The 17212-nt window shown below is 33.6% G+C and overlaps 1 protein-coding gene across 1 annotated transcript; it reads left to right on the top strand.

Annotated features, from left to right (window-relative positions):
• Positions 1–13876: 13876 nt before the first annotated feature.
• Positions 13877–14482, top strand: LOC145280947 (uncharacterized). Its single transcript, XM_080132186.1, has one exon. It carries the CDS (start codon positions 13877–13879, stop codon positions 14480–14482), a length of 606 nt encoding a protein of 201 aa, XP_079988312.1.
• The last annotated feature ends 2730 nt before the right edge of the window (positions 14483–17212 follow it).

Below are 17212 nucleotides of genomic sequence, written 5' to 3'. Positions count from 1 at the left end.
GATTTTCACAAGATCAGTATCGTTTTGAAGCTCAACCCTTCAAACTACAAATACCGAAAAATTGGCTAAAAACATTCATTTCTTCACCCTCAACTGGGCATTTTTCTACAGGGAGGGGTCGATTTTTTCGCCGATATTTTTGAAAGTCATCCCCTCTTTTCGATTGTCTAGCCTTAATTTAAACCTACGTCAGTTTCGGTTTGGCAGTGGTCGTAACAGCAAAGACATCACGTTTTTTTCACGTTCTCTTCCTTCTTCATGGTACAGGTTCGAGCTTGCTTTCCTACTACCACTTTTTTTTTTTTTTTTGCTCAACACACACCTCCAAACACCTGGGCAATGCCGGGAACCCATGCTAGTAATAATAATAATAAACAAAAGAAGACTAATACTGAATATAATGCATTCCATTTTGTGCTGTGCCATTGGTTCTGTCGATTCATTATTAAGTGCCCATATTTCACTACCATATGTCATAACAGGCAAAATGTCTTTGTTGATAGTGGGCTTTTACTCTTCATGATGTTGTTTAAAAGATTATCCATCCATTTGATTTCAGGCATGATATCAACATAGCTTCTTACTATCGTCCCTAAGTAGATGTTGTTGTCAACTTCCTCAATATTTTCACCATTTACTATAACTGAGGTTTTTGTGACATATTTATTGAACATAACCTTGGTTTTCCCAGTGTGTATTTTAAGGCCAAATAAATGGCTTGTTTATTTTAATTCTGAATTGGAATCCGTTTTTTTTTTTTTATATGATGAATGTATATTTTTGAGATGAGGATTTATAATTATTTTTTGCATTATTTGGACTATTATTCTCATCTTGGTTGTCATCTTTGTTGATATATTTGTATTTGCAAATGGGAGATTATATCCATGCCCCCTAAAAAAAAAAAAACTTTTAACATACTCTAAAGAAGCTGAAATTTAGGAAATATTTATTAATTGATGACTAATAGCCATTGTTGAAATTTCACAAAAACTAAAACTCTGAATTTTCATAAAAATTACAACTCACCCTTTTGTATACTTTGCATAAAACGAAATTAAACTGAATATAGTCCACATTATAACCCTTTATGTCTAAAATTTATAATGATCAGTTAATTATTTTAGGGATGAATTATATACATACAAATATATAGATTTACTAGCAGGCTGCCCGACATTGCCCAGTCGTAAAATATGCATTAATATTATATTTTGATTCATACAAAAACTGATACATGTGCATGCGAGTATTGTGTTTTTTTCTAAACAGTTCAATTTTTGTAAATAAAAGGAAAAATACTCAGCTAAGATCAAAACCAAAACCTAAAGACTGTATTAAATACAACTTATTCTTAACATAAGAAATCTGTCATGTGAACAATTCATGCGTGCACATTCATGAAACAGTTGACAAACAGATAAAAATCCGATGACTCCCAAGTACCAATTTTTAAATTTTGACCCTTTAGCAGCCCTTTTTTCTGGATGAAAACCAATTAAAAAGTTTTTCACATGTCTGAATACTCTATATACCAATTTTCAAGTCTGTAGATCAAAATTTTGTTGAGTATATAGGTTTAGAGTTGTCTTCTCTCTCTCTCTCTCTCTCTCTCTCTCTCTCTCTCTCTCTCTCTCACACACATATTCACTTTTATAGATATGTGGATGTACAAATCTAACTTTATATATAGATTTTTTTTTTCAATATAACTCTTATTCGACTGCATGCTTGATCATGAGTAAAGGAATACTTATAATTATAAATAACCCTTCATTCACAAGTTTTTCATTCATTTTCAGATAGTTTATAAAATATCTTTAATTTGTATGAAAAACAGATCAATATCAAAAACAGCTGCACAATTCTTATCTCACATTTATTTATGTTTTCAATTGATAAAACATTACTCATCGTCAGGTTACGTTTCCAATTAACAACAGTGTCTATATTTATGAAAACAAGCTTTAAATTTAAAAATAAATATGAGTTGATATATTTCATTTTAGCAAAAGAAATAAATCCCGTGTAATAGAGTGAATAGTAGATATTATTGATGGGACGATTTCAAAAAATTTTTCCAATTCTGATACAATTACCAATTCTGGCCTAAATTTTTGATTCCCATACAATTATTGATTCGATTCTTATTCTGTTAAAATTTTTAAATATTGTGGTCGTTTTCTTTTTAATTTTTTTTTTTTAATTACTGTAAAACCTCTATGTAATATCCACATATATTTTCACCGACAAAAAAATACACAGGGAAGATGGGGCATATATTACAAGAGTAGATCTTCTTAAATATATTTTTTAAATGTTTTCCATGTAATTGATCGATAATAATGAGGCAACTAAGGATTTATTTCCCTTTTAAAACAAGTTCAATTTGTATTAGTTTATTATAGGTTGGCAGAATGCTATTTTAATTTTTGCATACAAATTGAAAATAGTCGATGATTGGTATGCAAAATAAGAAGATCGTATAGGAACAAAATAGTTAACAAAGCCCCCTACCCATATTAAAATGAATTTCTAAAAAAAAAAAGTAATACTACTATTTATAAAACCGTTCCTAACATGAGAAGGGCTGGGTGGAGGTGCTTTGTTAACTATTCTATACTTTCTGTCTATCAAAGAATGTTCATGATTTTACTTTAATTAGAAAGATTTGTTTGATTATTCCTATTAACAGATATATAGTAGATTGATTTTTTATTGAAAAAAGAAAAACAAGATACAAATAATAATAATAATAATAATAATAATAACAATTTATATATTAACACCCTCAACTAAATCACTCCTCAGCCAAAAAATAATTAGGTGATTATATGTGAACACCTTGAAAAACTTAGCATAAAGAAAAATAAACAATTATTTTAGAATTTATTATGTAAAATCACTTTCAGATATACTTTAAACATAAAATTATCATTATTTCAGGGTTATTCTAACTTTTAGGGATCTTCACTAAATATTTTTTCTACTAACATTAAGTCAAATTGGCAAGGTCATAAAACTATGCATAATCACTTAAAAAAAAAAAAAGAAGTAGCCTCCCTCTTCTATTATATATAATATAAGACACACAAACACATAATTTGCCTGTCAGAGCAAACTAACGATTTTTCATAAATGCTAGAATGTCTCAGAAATGGAAGCTCAGTTTATGTTAAATTTATATGTGGAATTGACCCACCTCCACCCCACTCTAAATTCATAACTAATTGAGTTTTTTTTTTATTGTTTTTCATCCCTTACAGGTTTTATGAGTGTTCACACAGAATCACCTAAAAAGTAAAATTTCATTTTGCTTGGAAAGTGATTTAGCTGAGGATGTGTATCTACAATACATTTATACAAATATACACTAAAATGTAAGTTTAAATATGAAACAAAAATTAATAAACGAACATATTAGTATTAATGTTTTTTCATAAAATACATATTCAATGTATTTAAAATGATTTTTAAATAATCACTTACATTTTAATGTTGGAAAATTTTCACTGTAGAGAAATTTAACTGCTAAATTGTCAAACACTTTCAATAAATCAAGAATCATCTTTATTACTAGTCTTTGATTTTATTGCATTCTACCTTCATCTTACCCACCTTTTGTATATTTAGAAAATTTATTTTACAACCAGACATGGGAAATAAAACTCATAGAATCAACAAAGTGTGTTCTCACACAGAGGTATGAAAATCTTTGAATTCACAAATTTATTTATACCTAATTCAAATCAAGACAAAACCTTTTAGAATATCCAAAGTTTTTTTTTTTTTCAAACATTTTGGTCACCCCATGTAAAATTTGCCAATGCTGGACAGGAGAGTTATGACGGGATGGACAAAAGTTCACCAGACAAAACCCACCAGACCAAACCCACCATAGGAAAAATAGACAAAAGCTCAACAACATAAGTATAATTAATTAGGGAAAAAACACTTTTTATATTTTAATTTTAATTTAATTATCCATGATGTTTGACAATATTTTTCTTGACAAAAATATTTAATTCAATTTTTATACATTTTAAATCTCTAAATCAACTGCATTTTTTAAGGTTACCTTACTTAAGGTTACTTTATGCAAAATTTCAACCTGTAAACTAGCCACCTCGTCTGTGCGATTTAACCTCATCAGATAATTTTCTTTAAGGATGTAAAGTCCCATGTCTACGCTGATGAACCAGACATGATAGATTACATAGAAAATATATTCCATGCATTACTGCTGAAATACAACCTAATTATTGTGTAGAGTTTGGGGAAAAATAACCTCAAGATAATTACGGCATACACGCACGAGCTGGAGGGGCTATGTGACTGAAATAGTATTTAAATTATAAATGCCAAGCATTAATATTTGGAATAAATATTTGTATATTTTTTTGTGATTTATTTTAATTTAAACTTTACTACCTCTAAAAAAAAGACCATTTTTATATATATATATATATATATATTCATCTACATACAGTACTGTTTCGCAGCTCATCAGTGCAGCTAGACAGGCAACTGCCTCAAGCCAGGATCGAAACCTGACCACCCAAATGACAGTCAAAGCTTCTCACCATTACGCTATATGGCGGATGCTGCGTGGGTAATGAATTATCGATGTTTTGACATGGTCCAAATGCCTCCACTCGATTTATTTACACAAAGAGTGTCGCTTAATACACTAATGGCAATTTGTATATCACTTCCCAATATGCTCAAGATAGGAAGCCTTATAGTAATCCACATACAATACTGTTTCGCTGTTTCATATATAATATATATATATATATATGATATATAATATATATATAATAGATATAATATATATATGATATATATATATATAATAGATATATATATATATGATATATATATATAATAGATATATATATATATATGATATATATATATAATATATATATAATATATATATGATATATATAATATATATATAATATATATATAATATATATATGATATATATTATATATATATATATAATATATATATGGTATATATAATATTATATATATATGATATATATAATATATATATAATATATATATGATATATATATATATATATAATATGATATATATATAATATATATGATATATATATAATATATATATATAATATGATATATATATAATATATATGATATATATATAATATATATATAATATATATATATATAATATAATATATATATATATAATATACATATATATATAATATATATAATATATATCTATAATATAAAGCTGAACGTCTGTGTGTGTGTCTGGTCACGAATAGGCTCCTATATGGTTGACTATTATAGAAAACTGATCACATATAATGATAGAAGATGTATCGAGACACAGGAATGGGTATGTTTGATCTGGCATAATGATGGGTCATTAAAATTGTGGGGTCTGTGTACGCGCCTGGTCCACCAAATATGGAAATAAAAAATTAAAAAAAAACGTTTACAAGTGTTTTTGATATAGATGTACATAATAATACTTTGATAAGTATGTTTTAACTTAAATAGATATGATATAATAAAATTGTGGTGTTTGCATTCGCATCTGGCCTCCATAGAATTGAAATAGGCACAAACTTTAATAATGACTTTTCATATCTATCTGCGTAAGTATACTTTGATAATTATGTTTCAGTTTGAAGAAATATGGTATAATAAAATTATGGGGTGTTCGTTCACACCTGACCCCCATAGAATGGAAATATGTCACAAAGTTTAACAAAGTTTTTTAATATAGATCCACAGAATATTGTGATAAGTGTTTCAGTGTGAACAGGTATGGTATAATAAATTATAGGGTTTATCTATTTTATTTTTACTTTCATCATATTTTGCTTTGGTTTTGATACCCCCAAATTCGAAGCTATCTCTGTAGAACCCTTCCTTTTCATAACCTATCATATTTTTATAAATCAGAGTCCATTTTCTGTAGGATGTTTTTGAACCCAGTCAATGACGGGTACTTTTGCTAGTAATATATATAATATATATATAATATAATATATATATAAATTTGTAAATTTTTAATGTCTTAAAAATTCCTCTTTTTTTAAATTTTTAACAAAAAAATTGTGGAGAGGGATTTTTTTTTTTTTTAGATTCTTGACTTTTTAGTATGATACTTATAATAACAAGGTTTCTTTGGAAAGAGTTTTCTTTCAATAAGTTTTTAAAAATAAGTTTTTTTGTCCCCCTGACAAAATGAGGGTGGATCTGTAAATTAATCCTTGTCTGTTCATCCATTCGTCTGTCCACACTTTCCTCAATAACTATGCCTTGGAATTTTTTGAAATTTTGCACAAACATTAAACATGATATGAGGATAAAAGTAATAGAACGGATTTTCCGGAAAAAACTCCGGTTGCTCACCTAGGAGTGCCTTTCGGATTAAAATTGACAATTTTGTGCTTATTAAAAAAAATTCATGCCTTGGATTTTTATAAAACTTTCTGAATATTTGTAACTAACTGATTTCTATATAGTTTTGTTTGTCTATACTTCACAATCATTTTTGGGTGTACCCCAGGGACTCTTTTAGGATTAATAAAAACATTCCATTTTTGGGACTATTTTATCATATTTGTCCAAAATTTTCTGTGTATGTCTATTTAGTAGTTTTGCATGGTGCTGATCTCAAATTTAAATATGTTAAGGCCTTGGGGACTTTTGGAGCTAATGGGGAGGAGGTGATGGACTTAGTCATTTCTTTTTTTTTTTTTGCATGGTGCAGAACGTTTTTTAGAATTTGGAAAGTGGTTTTGGAAAATTTTGAGTAAAGGTTTTTAGAAAGGAATTTTTTGAAAAAACTTAAGGATCTTTATAATTTATCATAGTATGGCTAATTGTTTTGACAGATTTTAGAGTGTTTATGCATATGTCACATATCAAAAGAAATTAGAATGATTTTTCATATTATATTTCTGTTTGTCTGTCTGTATATTCAACTTTTTCTCAGAAACTATTTAACTGAAATTTTGTATGGACCTTTATTATGATAATGTGCAGTAAAATAAATATTATGGTATTCATTTGACATACAGTTAGGGATTAATAGGGATTATTCACCACAATACCACATTTACTTTTGTTGTAGTTTTATGTTACCAATCCTTTGTTTAAATTAGAATAAAACAAACACAAATACGTTGGTTAGTAGAAATAAACACATGACAACCACGTCATGACCATGCATGCTAAAAATAGCAACAATCTATTCAACAACAAATAAAAAACACAAACAAAACATAGTTTTATTTTGGACCAAGATTAATATATATATATATATATATATATATATATATATATGAGAGAGAGAGGAGTAATAAACACTTCAGACATTTTTGCCTGTAAGAAATTCGGCCTGAAAATAATTATAGTCATATGTTTAACAAGCCAATTTCTGTAATGTGAACACTATTCATGAAATCAGCAATTTCATGGCAAATCTTTAGCTTAGCTTGGGAGCTCGGAGACTCCCAATCCTGACTCTACATTGTTAAGTTGGCAAGCCCAATAGCCATGAGAATTAGGTGCAACAGCAGTACTTAAACAGCCCTTTTTAAGACTATCTACCAAACTATTAATGTGATTCAAACCATCCTTTTAAGGCCAACTCACAAACTACCAAAATGCAATACACAGTCCACTCTCTACTGGTGCCTGCTTCTGGGGACTTCCCTCACAGCCTGCCATGCATGTTCTTGCAACTCCATCAGCTCCAGCCCTTCTAGCCACCAGCTTCGGTGCACACTGACATCTAGTTACCTGTTCCCATGCCCACTGACGTCCGTTCAGCTACCAGTTCTACCTGTTACCGTCCAGTACCTCGCCAATGTTCAACTATCAGTTTCATACATCAGGTCCCGTCTACATGACCAGAATTAACCTCAGACACGTCATCCTATCTCAGAGACGTATGAATTTCAACTCTGCAAGACTTCTGTTGTCGATTCAAACAATCCTGGTTCATGATCCCCAATGCCATACAATTTACCATTTTCTCTTTGTAAAAATAAAACACATTATCTATTGCCTTTAACTGATCATCTGTGTTTGTTATCCTTCTTTGCTATTGTGATTACCTCTTTGTCTTATGTTTACTATATTAGTTGTACAGTCGACTGACATCTTCACCTTTTGCCCCACTGCAACACTCTAAAAGATTTTGTGGAAACTACTTGGCCAATTTAGCTATTTATCTATCTATCATATATATATATATATATATATATATATATATATATATATATATATATATATATATATATATATATATATGAAAGAAAGAGAGAGAAAGTCTATCTGTTTTTCTGTCTGTTCTTTTCTTGGAACTACTGGGTTGATCTGGTTGAAATTTTGTATAGATCTTTTTTGTAAAAAGTACACTCTTTAACCCTTATCCCTGAGTGGCCTCTTGGCCTTGATAATGTGGTGATGCCTATGTAAAAAAAAAAAAAAAAGGTGCAACAAACTAAGTATTATGGTATCTGTTCGATGACTAGTTAGGAAGTGATAGGTATTAAATGGGGGGTTGTACTTACTGCAAAACTGAACACAAATTTAATCATATTCAATCATCAATTTAGTATAAAGCATTAATTCAAAGTTTTTAAGCTTTTTTTTTTTTTTTTGGCAGTTTTTAATGAGTAAAAAGTCTAGCAAATACATAATTTCAATTAAAATAGAAAAATTATTTAATGGAGCCCACAAAAAAAATCTCTAAGAAAAATGGGGGGGGGGCTATAATTTAGAAGAAAAAAAAGCAATTGAAGGTGATATATATTTTAAAATATACTAGAATATTTATACACTAACCCCAATATAGCCATTTAATTTTGGGATGACAAACTAACTAATCACTTATATATAGACATTCAATCCTAGTTTTAGCTCGATTACATTTAATTATTGAGATCAAATGATATTTTAGTTAAATATTAAAATATAATAAATATTAGATAAATATTAAAATATAATAAAATATTTAGTTAAATATTAAAATCTAAAAGATTTTACCAGAGTCGATAAAGTTTCTTTGGTAAGGGAGAGAAGCAAATTTAAGATTACCTCCCTTTTAAATAAAACACGGATATGAATTTCAAATTGAAACAGGCTACAGATTCCAGAAAATGTTTGGGTGTTCAAGACAATCATAAACATTATATATTCTGATTTCTTTATATTATAAATATAAAGCTAACACTGACGTTTGTACTAGAAAAATTATAAGAAATACCAATTAACCAGAGTAAAGATAAATTAAATTTTAAAAAAGTGATTTTTTTTTCGAATCCATCTCACATAATGTATTAAACATAAGAAGATTATTTTGTTTTTTGTTGGGTTTTTTTTTCATTTTTCTCTTCCCTCCTTTTCTTTTTTCCTTTCTCTAATTACTTTTTCAAGATCCTATTTTGAATCATTGTGAGAAAAAGACATAGATTAGTTAGCTACTTAAAGGAAAAATAGATATATTAAAAACAAACAAACAAACAAAACAGCACATTTCTCCCAGAATGCCCAACTACTATGTTTATGAATCAAAGATAGCTGGTGAGAGATTTATAAATAAAACTCAAAAGAACACTGTCATTTAGTGTGGGTCCTGTCTCCCAGCTTGAAACCAATGGTGCCATGTTGATTTTATCTTGTAGTGAACTACTACCATGATGCTGCTACGGTATGCTTCCCTTATTTCTCTCTTTCCCTCTACTCTTCTACTTTTCCCTTCCTTTCTTCTTCCAACGTCACCAGAGGTTTCAGCCAATCGGAATAAAGGACTGTCTTGGAGGGAGATACAAAGAAGAAATCTGTCTCAGACATGCAGAAACGATAGAAGCATCAACACGTGATGGACCAGTTCCCCTGGGTAAAGACTTTTATCAAAGAAATGTACCATCCTCTTTGTAACCCTATATCTTGGAAACTTTTATAAAACATCATCAATCCTAAAGTCTCGTCGCACTTAATTATAACCTGATGTTTTCTTTTCCACAATCGTTCTTTTTCAGCATTCTTGTTCTCTCTCTAATTTCGGAGGTTCCCCAAAAAGGGGACCGACCGAAATGGTGACCCTTTTTCAAACGTCGTTAAAAGCTATGGCAGCCACCATAATCTGATCTTCTGTAATATTAATAAATAAATATTATGCTCTTATTAAATGATTGAGCACTCTGATGTTGCCATTATCTTCAGTGCAACATCTGTTTGACATAGTGGCATGTGTGGAACGGCTTTTAGAAATTGATTTACAAATTTCACTATTTTTGACTAGGTTTTTATTTAACCTTCTTTTTCTCAAATCCATCTTTATTACTTCCGCCTAGGTTTTCCTTGGCCTTCCCTATGAACTGAACCTGTTTACTCAATGGTTCTGCATTTATTAACCAAGCACTTTCATCCAATCTTTTTATGTGATCAAACCAACAAAGTTTCCTGTTCTGCACACATCTGTTGAGGATGGATCAGATTAGCCATCCTTTTAGTGGGCGAATAATGTGCACTGTAATTAAGTAGAGCTATGAAAAGATTATTAGTTGCTTGTCCCTCCAAACAAGAAATGAGAACACAAAATTAATTTATTTATAACATAATTACAAATTAAAAATTGTAAAAGTTCATAGCGAAAGATGTATGAGTAACGTTACTTGCATTTAGGCTTCAAGATTCTTTGTTGAGAATTCGAACGGCAGCCTGGCTATTTGCCAGAACTGGGAAGTGTTTTTCATCACATCTGCATTGTCCTGAGGTGTCAAAGCGAAAAAAGGTTGCGACTTGAAAGGATATCAGACAAAGAGTTCGAAGCTTGTGTAACTTTGTGGAAGGTCACAAGACGATGTTGTGTATTTGAGTGCGAGAGGTTGCGGTCATAGACTGTATTTCTACAGCTGAGTCTAGAAAGCGTGTGGAAGTGCCAACACAGTGGGTTGAAGTTGGTTCGTGTCGGTTGTGAATGTGTCGAGATTAGTGCGTATGGTCGCAGTGCAAGTAAATTTTCCGTCTGTAGAAAAGTGGTGTCAACGTTGTTCAGGTAAACAGGGGAGAAACGAGCATCAGGTACTGGAAAGTTGCCTGGAGTGGACTTAGTATGGCGATGTAGTTTGGCAGGAAATACATGCGTGAGTCCATCGGTGCATGTCAGTATTTATATTGGGTAAAAAAAAAAAACGAGCTGAGATCAACTTTTGACTGTTGCGTGCTTGCTGGGGTGTGTAAGGTTGTGAAAGTGACCAAAAATTTTCTTCTAACAAGAAGGAGGCAAGTATGGTCTTGAATGTGCAATAGATGTATCACACGAGATTAACTTGTCCGAAAAAAGGGGTGGGAGTCTTTTTCAGTGGAATAGATGAAGTAGACATAAACTCTGTAAGTGATGTGTCTTGCTCCTGTTAGGCTGCAATGTAGTCCATAGTTTTTTTTTTTTTTACTGTGTTGAGATCGCAAAACCGGGAAAGTGTATCTGCCACAATATTTGTGTTGCTGGGTAAATATTAAATGTCAGCAGAATATTGCATTACAAAGTCCATCTGTTGAAGTTCTCTGGGTGTATGTTTACGAGAAATGGACGATGTAAGGAAAACAATCAGTGGTTTGTGGTCGGTAAAAATCGTGAATTGTCTCCCTTCCAACATGTAATGGAAATGTTTTACTGCTAAGCACATCGCGAGCAGTTCTCGACTGAAAATGCTGTATTTTTGCCAAGTTGTACTTAGCTTAGCAGAAAAGAAAGACAAAGGTTGTATTTGACCATTCACTACCTCATTAAGAACAGCACCAACAGCTACATCAGAAGCATCTGTTGAGCTTAGCTGTCAGGTCAGGGCTGATGTAGGCAAGTTTCGTGTAGTTCACCAGAGCTGTTTTGGTTGCATAGAAAGATGAGAGTGCTTCGTCTGAGAGACACAGGGTCTTCTTACGCATGTGGAGTGAATTTGTGAGCTTGAACAGGTGATGCGAGCAGTTGGGAATTCTCCGAAGCAGTCCAGCTCTTATCTGAACTCTTCAGCCTGAACTTTTTCATAAGAGATGGAAGTGTTTCAACCTGGTAAAACACAACAACAAAGACTATTTCACCTTCATGTCTATTGTTAACAAACACTGTGACAATTTTCAGCTAGCTGAATTATCAGCAGACGATTTCAAATGTTTGATTTTTGCACAGGGTCTCGTCTCAGCAAAAAATGCAAAGATAAGATGACGAGTCCTATCTAGACTTGAAAATGAACAAGGGTTCACTCTCCAGAAGTTGTCCGAGGATTGCCAACATATAGTTAGTGTAAAGAACGACTCACAAAACATAAAAAAATCAGGTGTGCCATATATACAAAGGACTAGTTTCAGACCAAAGGATTACTCTCATGGGAAAAAACAAACAAACAAGAAGAAAAACCAGGCACAACCAAAGTTTGACCATCCAATCTCCACACCAAATTCGCCTACAAAGCCATGCAACCATTGTGGTGGACAACATTGGTCCAATAGATGTTTTTAGAAAAACAAAATATGCTATATGTGTGGCAGGAAAGGCCACAAAACGATGCATTGCAAAAGGAACAAAAACCACAGGGTTCGACAAACAAGATTTGACAGGAAAATTGAAAGTAACCAACAGAAATACATCATAATAAGATAGTGAAGTTACAGTTGGACTCTGGTTCAAACCTGTCCATTATCAACCTATAGACATCGAAAAGGTTGAAGAAACCAACCATGTTTAAGACGAATAAGTCAGCTCGAGTAATTACAGGCGATAAAGTAAAATTTGAGGAAGAACTGACACTCCCTGTGACGTTAAATGGCACTACCAAAGAAGTGAAAGCTTATGTGCATAAGACATTTAAAAACCTCTTCAAAACAGATTGGATGGAGCGATTTGAATTGTGGGACCAACCTATAAACAAATTCTGCCATAAAGTAGAAGACTCGTCTACAGGGGCACAATGACTGAAGGAAGAGTTAAAGGAAAAATTTCCAGAAGTTTTCTCATCGGGTCTTGGAAGATATACCAAGGTTATAGCCAGATTCAAATTGAAGGAAAACCTGTTCGAACATGTTTTTCCTCACATATACACATCCACATGTATGCACGCACATACGCACACACACACACACACACGCATATACACATCCTCATACATACACTCACATTCACGTGCATACACACACACACGCTAACGTCGCACATGTATGCACACATGGGAAACGTCACTTCCCCTGAAAGGAATTCTAGGCATGCGCAGTCAGAACATTCACCCCGATATAATAGTCAACAACACCATTCAACTTGCCTCTTTCTTCCCTTTTTGCCTGAGTTGGTCAAGCAGGCAAATTCGGCGTCCATAGCTCTTGGCTTGAAGACTTTTCCACATAGACGACTGCTATCATGAACGCACGGTTTTTCTGAGGCCAACACTCTCTTTCTCTTTCCCTTTCTATATGCAGGACTGCCATTTCTCATCCACTACTTCATTCCTTTCTTTTCCATGCGCGTAGTCATCAACGACTGAATGAACACGTGTTACACCTAAACCATTTAATTTTGACAGAAAATATACAACATGTTTATTTTATTCAGCAATTGAGTTTTGTTTCTTTCATTCCATTCGTTTCATAATTTTCTTTTGTAGCGAGTTAGGATATTTATATCCTGGTCCACAACAAATGATGGTGACCCCGTTATTTTAAAATGAAATGAATGAGTTTGAATGAAACATGCGGTAAACTAACAAAAAATAATTTTTCCCTAAAAAAAAAAAACTTGTCAACCACGAGGAGGAACATTTTCAAACCGCGCACAAGAAATTGAAGTATAAAGATTTCAACAAAAAAACAAAAAACAAAATGGAACTTCAACAGACGGACTCCTACAATGAAACCATAGCATTAAATATTCCACCATTCAACCCGACAAATACAAAAATATGGCTCATCCAATTACAGGTCATATTTGACGCTAAATGGGTAACATCACAACGAGCGCGTTATTGTTACCTAGTGGAAAAACTGCCGTTGGAGGTGGTAGAGGAAGTCACAGATTTTCTCGAAAATGTACCTGGGGAAAGACCGTACGACACGCTGAAGCAAGCAATCCTGCAACGAACCGGTGTTTCCAATGAAGCCATGCTTTGTAACTTATTCACACAAGTTGAGTTAGGAGACCGTACACCTTCTCAACTACTTCGCCACATGAAAGCCTTGCTGGGAGACAACAAAATGTCGGACAGCATCATGAAGAGTCTATGGTTGGGTAAATTACTCCCAACTACCAAGCAAATCCTCGCTCCGATGTCGGAAGAGACGGCAACACAAAAGCTCGCCGACATAGCTGACAGAATTCATGAAAGTTCCCGGAGCCGACAAGTATACGCCCACCAACAGCAACCTGACCAAAACCAAGACGAAGAATTAGCAAAATTAAAGTCTGCCGTTGAAAAGCTTTTGAAGTAGCTAGCCGACGTATTTCAAACGCGTCAACATTATCCCAGAAACTGCAATGACACGTGGCAAAGTTACAGGTGAAGAAGTTTAAGAAGGAACTGGTCCACGTCATGAGATAAACAAGATGTTTGTTTCTACCACAGGAGATTGGGCGTCGACGTGAGAAAATGCACTACACCCTGTGCGTTCAAAAAACCAGCACAGGGAAACGAACCTTCCAGCTAGTAACAACGACGACCGTAGCTGGAGCACAAAAAAAAGGTCGTCTGTTTTATATCCGTGACAAAATTCACGGATATAACTTTATAATAGACAGCGAAGTGGAAATCAGCGTCATACCGACACCGCATGACCACCCAACCGGGACTCATTTTTTCAACCTACAAGCTGCCAACGATACAAAAATACCCACTTTTGGCAAGAAAACTTTAAATTTAAACCTTGGAATGTGAAGGAATTTTTTATGGAATTTAACCATAGCCAGCGTGACCACTCCAATTTTGGGGGCGGACTTTTTAGCCCATTTCAACCTGTCTGTCGACATGACTCATCACATATTAACAGACAACGAAACGAAGATTTCGGTGAGAGGAACTACCTCAAAATTTTTAACCACCGGAATCAGCACTGCTCTACCCAACGATTTACATGTCCGCCGGTTACTCCAAAAATTTCCTCAACTTTCCCAGCCGTTTAAAAACACGGACCCCATCAAGCATAGCACTAAGCACTATATTAAGATGACAGGACCATCCGTCTATTCAACCCCCAGACACTTGAAACCGGATAAATACAAATTGGCAAAATCCGAGTTTCAAAACCTACTCCACATAGGAATAATAAGGCCCTCAAAAAGTGCTTGGTCATAACCTCTCCACATGGTACAGAAAGCTGACAACACCACATGGCGCCCGTGCAGAGATTTTAGACGCTTAAACGTGAAAACAGTTCCAGATAGATATCCTATTTCCCATATCCATGACTTCGCCAATGAACTCCAAGGCGCCACAATTTTCTCCAAACTGGACCTCATAAAGGCATATTTTCAAATTCCAGTTGCAGAAGAAGACATTCATAAAACTGGACTGACCACACCATTTGGCCTTTACGAGTTCCTAAGGATGCCTTTTGGGCTGAGAAACGCCTGTCAAACTTTCCAGCGTTTGATTGACAAAGTTTTCAGAGGTCTGCCGTTCATATGCGCTTATGTGGACGACGTTTTAATCGCCAGCAGAAACCTCGAAGAACACCGGCTACACCTGGAACAAACTTCTGAAAGACTGTCACATTTCAGTCTTAAACTAAACACCAATAAATGTGTTTTTGGCCACCAGGAAGTTCAATTTCTTGGTCATTTAATTGACAAGGATGGAATCTCCCCTTTGCCTGAAAAAGTAAGTGCCATTTAAATTTCCCTCTACCAACATCTGTCAGACAAGTACGCCGTTTTGTAGGCATAATTAACTATTACCGATGCTTTTTGCCTAACTGTTCCACGTTACTCGCACCTTTAACAGACTTGTTAAAAAACCGAACCAAAAACCAACAGTTAGTTTTGGAAGGACCTGCACTACAGGCCTTTGAACAATCGAAAACTGCTTTGGCAAACTTCACCAAACTTACGTATATCCAAGATAGCGATACAATGGAACTTACACTTACGACGGACACATCGGAAATAGCAGTAAGAGCTGTCATTCACCAAAATTCTGACAAAAAAATGACCCCAATTTCATTCTTCTCTGCCAAGTTAAACAAAGCGCAGACTAAATATAGCACTTTCTCGAGAGAGTTACTTGCAATTTACCTTGCAATTAAGCACTTTCAACATCTCGAAGGCAGAAAATTTTCCATTTATACGGATCATAAACTACTAACATTTGCCCTACACACACATGTCGACAAATATGGTCCACGAGAAATTCGACATCTGGACTTTATAGTCCAATATTCTACCGATATACGGTATGTAAAAGGACAAGAAAACGTAGCTGATGCTTTATCTCGCGCAACAATTGCTTCTTTAAATTCCACTCCACTAAGTATGGAATTAATAGCACAAGAGCAATTAACCGATAGCACACTCCCAGCTATAATGGACAAAACTTCACTGAAGCTAAAAGAAATGCCGATACCATTCGGAACAACAAATTTCTATTGCAATGTTTCACAAAAACACCCTCGCCCTTATATTTCACCCAGCCTCAGACGACAAGTTTTCCAGCACTTCCACAATTTGTCCCACCCAGGAAATCGTGCCACCGTGAAATTAATAGTGGAACGTTTTGTTTGACCAAATATGAATATGGACATCCGTAGTTGGACCAAAACTTGCATTCCTTGCCAAAAAAACAAAGTTCACAGTCACACAAAATCACCATCAGGAACTTTCAGTGTACCAGACACTAGGTTTACTCATGTTCATATCGACTTGGTTGGACCCTTGCCCACTTTAAAAGGACATACTCACATCCTTACTATAGTCAATAGATTCAGCAGATGGCCATTTCTCATCCACTACTTCATTCCTTTCTTTTCCACGCGCGTAGTCGTCAACGACTGAATGAACACGTGTTACACCTAAACCATTTAATTTTGACAGAAAATAAACGACATGTTTATTTTATTCAGCAATTGAGTTTTGTTTCTTTCATTCCATTCGTTTCATAATTTTCTTTTGTAGCGAGTTAGGATATTTATATCCTGGTCCGCAACAAACCCTCTACCCATTTTCAAGAA

Source organism: Euprymna scolopes, chromosome 1 (genome assembly GCF_053919585.1).
Source record: "Euprymna scolopes isolate OS-2025 chromosome 1, ASM5391958v1, whole genome shotgun sequence".
NCBI lineage: Eukaryota > Metazoa > Mollusca > Cephalopoda > Sepiida > Sepiolidae > Euprymna > Euprymna scolopes.
The sequence above is the reverse complement of the archived record's forward strand: the minus strand, read 5'-3'. Positions and strand labels throughout refer to the sequence as shown.